The sequence below is a fragment of the Helianthus annuus genome, chromosome 3 (assembly GCF_002127325.2).
Source record: "Helianthus annuus cultivar XRQ/B chromosome 3, HanXRQr2.0-SUNRISE, whole genome shotgun sequence".
In the NCBI taxonomy this organism is placed as follows: Eukaryota; Viridiplantae; Streptophyta; class Magnoliopsida; order Asterales; family Asteraceae; genus Helianthus; species Helianthus annuus.
In genome coordinates, this window is record NC_035435.2 from 126,314,395 (window position 1) to 126,323,972 (window position 9,578).

The following is a 9,578-nucleotide window of genomic DNA, read 5'->3' on the forward strand; positions in this document are numbered from 1 at the left end:
GGAAAAGGATGAAGAAAAACAAAGGTTCAATGGAATTATTGCGAGGTTGTTGGCTGAAAAAGAAAAGGATAAGATGGATAAAGATGCTATGCTTGATAGGATGTCACAAATTGAAGCTATGTTAACAACTGCAGTTCGAAGATAGGCTATAAACACTTGGTTTTGAATGTTTCGATGTTTATCTTGTTAGGATAATTTTAGTTATTTGATGTTTTAGTTGGTATTTTTATATGCTTTAAAAAAAACGAGATGTTTTATATAATTTTGGGATTTTATTAGACTTTTTTTATATAATTTGTAGTTTTATTGATATGTAATTTTGATGAAAATAGCAGGGAGAAAAAGAAATCTGAATTAAAAACCAATATTTGAAACCAAACCAATATTCCAGTAATCAGTAAATGGTAGCAAATAAATGGTAGCAAATGGTTGCAAATAACTATACCAACGCGGTCACAACTCGGTAGCAAATTGTGTAAAAAATGGTGGCTAAATGGTGGCAAGATCGGTGGCTAAATGGTATCAAAACTTGCAAAAACCAGTGGCTAAATCGTGGCAATATCGGTGGCTAAATGGTATGAAAAAGCGTCATAACTCGGTGCAAATTGTGTAAAAAATGGTGGCTAAATAGTGGCAATATCGGGGGCTAAATGATATCAAAACGTGCTAAAACCGGTGGCTAAATTGTGGCAATATCGGTGGCTAAATGGTATGAAAACGCGTCACAACTCGGTGGCAAACATGGCGGAGCGTAGCAAGCATGAAGCGGTGGCAAATAATTTTGACTAGTTTTGTGGTGGCAAGAATTTGGTAGCAAAATATAAAAATGGTGGCTATTTGGTGGCATTAGAGCAATTGACACGGGTGTTTTTGTCACCGTAGTATTTTCGATGGCAAACGGGTGACAACAAGGAAATTCCTACTGTTTTGTGACTTAAAAAATACATGGCAGGACCATGTTTTCTAGTAGTGAAAAAATCGATTCCATGGTATGATATGATTAAAGAAAGTCGTGTGAAGCAAAGTCATGTGAAGCAAATCAATAAGTACTTGTGGATAGGGCTAGCATAAGAGGTTATACGTGACGCAATAAGACATGATACGACACCACACGATGACCTGAGATGCTAGACACAGACACAACACGATAACTAATCGTGTAATTTTTTATAAACATGAACATGGCCTGTTTAGAAACAATAATTCTCAAAAGTTTATAAAAGTCCTAACTCTTAACAAAATAATCCTTAACATATTACTCCTTAGGTATTTTAAAACAAAAATCCATAAAGTCAAGTAATAACATCCATTACAAATATAAACAGGTCAATAACAAGTCGCTAACAGGTTAACTGATCTTTAACCTAAATAGGCACGAAATTTGTCATGCCCTACCAATATCGGCCTGTTTAAGACATGAAACATGTTAAAAACGTACCATTTTATGTCGTGTTAACATGTACGTGTATAAAATTATAGCCCTACTTGTGGAGCAGTAAGTATTATTAAATAAGAGCAGCAAATGAAAATATAAAACTCAAATCAAAAGTTAAAGGGGTGATTGTTGGCGCACTTTAATAATTTTTTGATCTGGGTCTTAAAGTGGCATGAATTGTTGGTTTAGTCGATAGTTAGAAGTTTAAATTTAGAATTGTAAGTATTAAAAAGTTTATGTATTTGTATATTGTAAAATTGTCGGTATGTTAATAATAAACAATACAAACGATGTCTATTAGACCATGTGTAGTGGTATAGGAGTTTCAAGCCTCTCTGTTGGGCATGATCTGACATGTGGCACTCCAGTCAACATAGGGCTTTATGGGGCTTGAAGGTAAAATGGGTGTAGCGGTATAATGCCCCATGCAATGATTACCCAATTATTTTTTTTGAAAATTAAAACAAATAATATTTCATTAAACAAATAAAAATTACATAAATATTAAAACACAAACAAATAATACTATTCGACTTAATTTTCATCTTCGCTTTCAGCGTACTCGTCTTCATTTTCGCCTTCCTCGTCATCTTCGCCTTCTTCTTCACCCTCATTAACCGACCATGAATGTTGGACCAAATCCATCGCTAACCTAGAATGTGCTGATTGGGAACACATTTCATTCGCATTGTTCACTCTTTCATTCATTGTTGCTTGCGGCTTTTCAAGAACAGCCTCCTCCGGTATATAATTTTGACATATCGATTTTGCTTTGTCTTCTAATATCATATTATGCATGATTATACAAGCATATATAACATCTCTCATATTTTCTTTGGTCTATGCATGACAAGGATTTCTTAGATAATGTTAACACTGTTGAAGAACCCCAAAGCATCTCTCAATGTCCTTTCGAGCAGACTCTTGAACTTTCTTAAAATATGTTCTTTTTTATCGAAAGGGTTCCTAAACGTCTTCACGATAATCGAATACTTCGGATATATTCTATCATCGAGATAGTATTTGTGTGGGTAGTAGTTTCCGTTAGCATAAAAGGATGCCTTTGGCGCTCTACTAGAAATGAAATCCTCTATCAATGGTGATTGTTCGAAAACGTTTATGTCATTGCATAACCCCACGACACCAAAGTAAGCCGACCAAACCCAAAGCTCGTGTGAGGCAACTGCTTGAAGAATAACCGGCATTCCTTTTTGGTCAACCCGGGTGTGTTGACCTCGTCATGCAGTTGGACAATTATACCATTACCAATGACGACAATCTAAACTCCCAATCATGCCTGGTAAACCATGTTCATTAGAATGCACCTCGTAAATTTGTTGTAGATCGTACCAAGTGGATTTTCTCAGATAACGCGTGCCGTACAAATTTATTATTCCTTTAAAAAAAGAAATTATATACTATTAAAGTAAATAAAAAATATGAAAAAAAAATGTAATTTCTAAAAGATCATGGTGTACCGTGACAAAAATGTTCCAAGGTATCGCGTGTTATTTTCTCAGCCATCTTTAAATACTCGTCGTTGATGTCCGTCGTGTTTTCGTACGCAAGTAGGCATAGCGCTGAAGTACACTTATGAATAGCAGTAAATCCAAGCGTCCATCTCGCATCCGGTTTTTGCTTAAAGTATTCAAACTTGTCTTCCAACTCTCCGGCAATGCGTAGAAATAAACGTTTACTCATTCAGAAACGACGACTAAAAACATTGGGGTTTGGATAAGTCGGCGCTTCGTTAAAGTAATATTTCATCAAGCGAGCGTTTGCCGATAGTCGGTCTCGTTCCACGTCCTCTTTTGGTAAAATATGGCGTGAAGGGCAACTAACGTGTTTCATATACCGTGCCGCTAGTTGACACACACTCGTAACCGTCTCTTGCTCGACCTCCTCGTCGGTCGACTCACCGGCGTCAGCTAGAAACTTTTTGTAATAATAATTGGCTCTGGATGATGAAGACGCGGGAGAATCCATTTTTGTAGGAGAAGGTGTGGAGTTGGGTTTAATTTTTGTGGTATATGGATTTTGAGTGTTAATGTATTGTGATTGTGTGTGACTGTGTGTATATATGGAATTTGAATTAAAAAAAATAATAATAATATAGCCGTTACGGTCATTGGTCAAAAGTTTTGTGTTTTTGGCATTTTATTTTTAAGGGAAACGCTGAACCCAAAAATCCAAAAAAATGCCCATAAAGGCGGTGTGCTTGAGTGGGATGTTTTTTGGCCATTCCATGCTCAATCCCCAAGCCACGGTCAAATAACTTAGTATATATTATTTCTCATTCACATGCATGACTAGAAATACAACAGCCTGACATGTTTCGTGATTTTCAAACATGTATTTCAATATCATTGGAATGCATATCCCATTATTTTCCACAACTTTCCAAAAAAAAAAGAGCGCGTTAGAATCTGTCTGCTACCTGGGAGGATCAGGATACTTGTTACAATACAAGGAATCTGTGTTCAAATTTGAATCTTCCATCTTCTTTGAATATTCCCTTTTGCTCTCTTTATATATATCCACTTCTCCATAAGTTAGCTAGTGTGCGTGTAGCGTCAAGAGTGTTCCTAATTAAACGCCCATGTGTATGGCGAATCATCAACAGTTTCAAGCATGCTATCAGAACTGGATGGCTCAACAGAAGCTCGACCATGATGAACTACTCCAAGGACTCACCAACTTCCCTACCGATCTCGACTACCTCAAGCTCATAACCAGAAATGCCATCAACCACATCGAAAATCACCACACCGCTAGAGCCCAGCTGGCCAAACATGATGGGCCTTCCTTCTTGGCTCCAACGTGGGGGACTACCTTTGAGAACTCGTCTCTTTGGATTGGTGGTAGCAGGCCTTCCTTAATCATCCGACTTGTGTACGTCTTATGTGGGTCGCAACTAAAGGTACACTTGGCTGAGTTTCTTGAAGGTGTTAGACGTGGAAACCTGGGAGAGATATCAAGCTCTCAGCTCAAGAACATAGATTCTCTCCACGGTAGAACTATCAAAGAGGAAGATAAGCTCACTTCAGTTTTGGCAAGCGTACAGGCATATAATACAGCTTAATGTTCCATCTTATGTTCCAAAGTTGTGTACTAGAGCGCAGTGGCGGATCTAGAAAATCCGCATAGGGGTAACGTTTCAATTAAAAGGGGTAACGAAATCGAAAAAACTTCAATTTTTCCAAAATTTACACTACCGTCGGAGCGTCGATCACCGGAGCGTAAAGTGGCAACGGAGGTTACCCCTTCTATTACTCTAGGTCCGCCCCTGCTAGAGCGGACTTACATGGTTTGTTGCGTTATCACTAAACAAAAATATTTTTTTAATGTTTACTTGTGTAAAGATTGTATATAAATCAATAAAACTAACTCTGTGCTAGAGCGGCAGTTTTTTTTTTTACTTTTAGGTGTTTTAGGAAACACAAATGTGTCTTTAGATGTTTTATTAGTTTCTCTTTTTCTAGCTACTTTAATTGTTGAGGGAGCGAATTTTATTGTTGAGGGAGTGGAGTATTTTTTTATTTGGTTTAGACTCCATAATATTACAGAGTTGTAGACTTCGCTCCCTCAAAAAGGAAAGTACCAGGAAACAGAAGTAAACTCAAAAACCAACTTCAAACACTTTTGCATCGCCTAGAACACCTAAACATAAAAATTGTTCAGCGGAGTTACATGGTTTGTCGCGTTATCACAAAATAAAAGTTTTAATGTTTTGTTGTGGAATAAACCAATAAAGTTAACATGTTATGTCTGCATACTCAGGACACAACTAGAGATGTGTGTTATAGTCTTATAGATGTGATGATGTTTGATGTGTGTGTATGTATGCACAGGAGAAGGTAGCAGATGAGCCGCTAGTGTTGCTAGCATACAACTGCAAAATAGTAGGGGAGTCTAGCCAGGGTGAGGCTGTGGATGAAGCTATGGACAGTCATGCTCTTGATATGTACAAAATCTTAATGGAAGCAGACAAGCTGAGGTTAGATATCCTTAAGTATATGATAGACATTTTGACACCATTGCAGGCGGTTGAGCTTCTAGTGGCGTTAAAAAAACTACCCCTATGTTTACACGAGTGGAGCAAAAGAAGAGACATCCAAATGGGAATCACAAAACTTCTGAATACACAAATTTCCTCAACCTCCGGTCCACCAGAGCCAGAGCCATGACGGGCTCCAGGAATGGTTCAACACCGCAACAACCCATGCGCACGTTTGTTAATTTCTGCCTTTCAAGTGTCTTCAATGTGCCTCACTTTCACCCAGCATGAACCTAAGGATGTTGGTCATTTGGTGATGGTAGTATAAATAAGTGTGGTGCATGTTGGTATTTGTTTTTGTGCTTTTTTTTCTGGTTTTTTTTTTTTTTTTTTGTTTTTTGCATCGTTGATTGTAACTTGAGAACCAGTTTATAAATCTGGGTTTGTAATAAGTAATACGATCCAGGGTTTGATCAGAATTCAGAAACACAAGTTAGAGAAAAGAAAGAAAAGATTGGTAGACCCTGAAGATCCCGGAGGTAAGTTCTTGACCCTTATTTAAACAACTTATAATTTATAATTTCATTGTTTGTACAAAATCAGATCATGAAATCTTTATGTTAAATTTAGCTCAAAATGTTTGTAAATATTTTTGCAAATTAATATATATTGAATGAATAATAGTAGATCCCTGACATAAAAAGGAAAATATATTTATCCACTTTCGTTTTTGATAGGAAGTAACTTTGTAAATAATTCAAGCTTTTATAGAATTATTGTAACTTGATCTCAAACTAATCTATTTAGACTAGAAAACGAGCTCGAAACATATAATGAGTTTAGCTCGAGTTTATGAGACTTGAACATTCGTGAGCTACATTATGAGCTATTAGAGTCTAACGCACGTATATTGATTTTATCAAATATGAATTTTATATATTTTATTCAAGTTGTTAAGCTGACTTTGATCTTGTCATGAAGGATTCATCATACTATCGAGCTGATCTTAATCTTAGCTCAAGGTTTTTTAGCGTGCTTGGTTGACTTGAGCTTGTTAGATATTTATAATCTTAATTATGTTAGTGTATGTTCGATTATTATGTAATTTAGTGTGATACTTATACTCAATATGATAACTTATAATCGTAGGGATGTGACGGTTGAAGGAACACACCGGTTCATTTGACGGTTGTTCCCGCCATCTTCAACCGCCACAAAAACATCTGCATATATATATGTAATAACCGGCAGTTATGTCCGGTACCAAGACATTTCGTTTCATACGAATTGTCCATTAAATCAGTTTCTCCTTGTTCCCTCATTCATGCTCTGTTATTGTGTTCAATCATAACACACTATGAAAACCAATTCATCGAATACCGGTAATGCTTCCGCTGATATGAAACCGGTTATCCAACATAGTGGTATGAGAGCCACGGTGGGAAATCGAAGAAAATCGATCGATATTATACGATTCCGGGCACAACCGGATGAAGAACAAAAACAGAGGATACGAAGACGGAGACGAATTCAACCCCGATCGCACAACTCCGCGATCACAAATGTTCGCAAGAATGAAGCGAGAGATTCTGATGAAATTAGAACGCGAAATCGAATTACTAGAACAGGGGAAAACGATTTTCTAATCATCAGAGGTATAGGGAATGTAGAAATTAAAACTGGGAATGAAACTATACGTGTTCAAAGTAAGAGGGACAAATTCAATGGACGGTGTTATTACTGTCATGAAATCGGTCACCGATCAGTTCGTGCAAAACAAAAGAAAACGATGGAGCAACACAATTAATCCGGTATGCAATCAACACCGGAATTCAACGAACAAGGGGCAGAGTACGATTTTTTCGAAGAACTGATCGTCGCCGTCACAGAACATGGATTATGAGCAGATATATGGCATGTAAGTACAACGTTTAAGCACCATTATGCGGGTAATTTAAATGTTTTTAAACGAATACGAAATTCGTGTGGAATAGAGATTAGAACAGGGGAAGATGAATTTTTATTCATCAGAGGGGGGGGGGTTTGGGTGTTGTAGAGATTCAAACAGGGAGTGAAACCATGCGAATTCAAAGCGTGTTTTACATCCCAGAATTGAATCGAAATATGTTAACTATGGATCAACTAATACTACAAGGTTACACTGTCAAAATCAATGGTGATAAGTGTCAGATATACCCAATGTTTACTACCCCTGTTTTCAGTACTAAGAATAAAAGAACGGGTCTCACTAAAGAAGATGAGATAGGTGAAAGGGAAATAAGAATAGTGATCGATGAAGGCCCGGTACATGAAGAATATAAGGAAGATTACTTGAATACTTTTTTTGAGAATCTGAACATGTCTTCAATGGAACTGAATCATGATGTTATGGGAATTCGATCAATGCAATTTCAAGATTTTTCGGACTGCATGTCCCAGTTAGACAAATTAGAAGATGTTGAATACATTTTCAAATTCAAACATGAATTAGAAGTCAAATTCGAAGAAATTATAAAATGGTTTTTAAGACAAAAACTGGGAATCAATTCAAGACCAGTTCCTCCTTACTCAGAGGATGACATGACAGGAAAATCGATTTACTCGATTTGTACATGGCTGTGAAAAGAGATGGTGGCAACAAGAATATTACTTCAAACAACACATGGGCGGTGATAGCAAAGGATATGGGTTATGAATATCACGATGGTGAGTTCATGAGGATTATGCACGCGATGTATCTCGATGTTTTAGTGTACTATTACAAGTTCAAAACAGTGCAAGGAAGAGTGATCGATAAAGAAGTGCTTGAACAAAATGAAGGTCCATCGTCCGTCATCAAAATAAGTTCTTGACCCTTATTTAAACAACTTATAATTTATAATTTCATTGTTTGTACAAAATCAGATCATGAAATCTTTATGTTAAATTTAGCTCAAAATGTTTGTAAATATTTTTGCAAATTAATATATATTGAATGAATAATAGTAGATCCCTGACATAAAAAGGAAAATATATTTATCCACTTTCATTTTTTGATAGGAAGTAACTTTGTAAATAATTCAAGCTTTTATAGAATTATTGTAACTTGATCTCAAACTAATCTATTTAGACTAGAAAACGAGTTCGAAACATATAATGAGTTTAGCTTGAGTTTATGAGACTTGAACTTTCGTGAGCTACATTATGAGCTATTAGAGTCTAACGCACGTGTTATTTTATAATATGAATTTTATATATTTTTTTCAAGTTGTTAAGCTGACTTTGATCTTGTCATGAAGGATTCGTCATACTATCGAGCTGATCTTAATCCTTAGCTCAAGGTTTTTTAGCGTGCTTGGTTGACTTGAGCTTGCATCATGAAGATTCAAGTTGTTAAGCTGACTTCATCTCATGAAGGATTCGTCATACTATCGAGCATACTATCAAGCTGATCTTAATCTTAGCTCAAGGTTTTTTAGCGTGTTTGGCTGACTTGAGCTTGCATCATGAAGATTTATCGTACTATTGGGTTGATCTTAATCTTAGCCCAAGGTTTTTAACGGGACTCACGCAACTCTTTGCGCTATAGGGCTTGTGAAGAAAACACATGATTTGCCATTATAATTTATCACTTGATTTTATTAAAAAGTTAGTAAGAGTATAATTACTCATCCATTCTAAAATTAATCAAACAAATGTCTATTAGAACAGATTTGAATTGTTTCAATATAAAAAAGTTTAAAATTAATCCATTTCAAATTCACTAAAGTTTAATATTAAAAATCTTTATAATATATTTACTTAAAGTATATCATAATGTAATATTGTATTCTAGTTCAGTCTTATATTTTTTTAAAGGTGTTTCGGTGCGACAGACGATGCCTGTAAATCTATTTACATAGTAGGTCTAAGTTGCCCATTTTTCCGCAAGTACCCTCCGTTCATTTATACTGCGCAATCAAACCCATTACAATATGTGTCAAACATTACATTTTTATTGTTTCTAAGAGCACCCTTAATAGATGTGTTTTTGAGGTGCGTTTTCATATGTCACGTCATACTTGCCTAACCAATTATATGTTTTCTCTCTCCCGCTCTACACACAACACATACAAACACCATTTCTCTTTCATTTTTTTTTCCTAATTGTACTTGTAGTGTTGTTTG

The 9,578-nt window shown here is 36.0% G+C and overlaps 2 protein-coding genes across 2 annotated transcripts; both read left to right on the forward strand.

Moving 5' to 3' along the window:
* The first annotated feature begins 4,015 nt into the window (after nt 1–4,015).
* On the forward strand, nt 4,016–4,595 carry LOC110934650 (protein DOG1-like 1). Its single transcript, XM_022177539.2, has one exon. It carries the CDS (start codon nt 4,035–4,037, stop codon nt 4,515–4,517), a length of 483 nt encoding a protein of 160 aa, XP_022033231.1. The 5' UTR covers nt 4,016–4,034; the 3' UTR covers nt 4,518–4,595.
* Nucleotides 4,596–5,274: 679 nt separating this feature from the next.
* LOC110933399 (protein DOG1-like 1) lies at nt 5,275–5,622 on the forward strand. Its single transcript, XM_022176623.1, has one exon. The coding sequence runs from the start codon at nt 5,275–5,277 to the stop codon at nt 5,620–5,622; it is 348 nt and encodes a 115-aa protein (XP_022032315.1).
* Nucleotides 5,623–9,578: the final 3,956 nt, after the last annotated feature.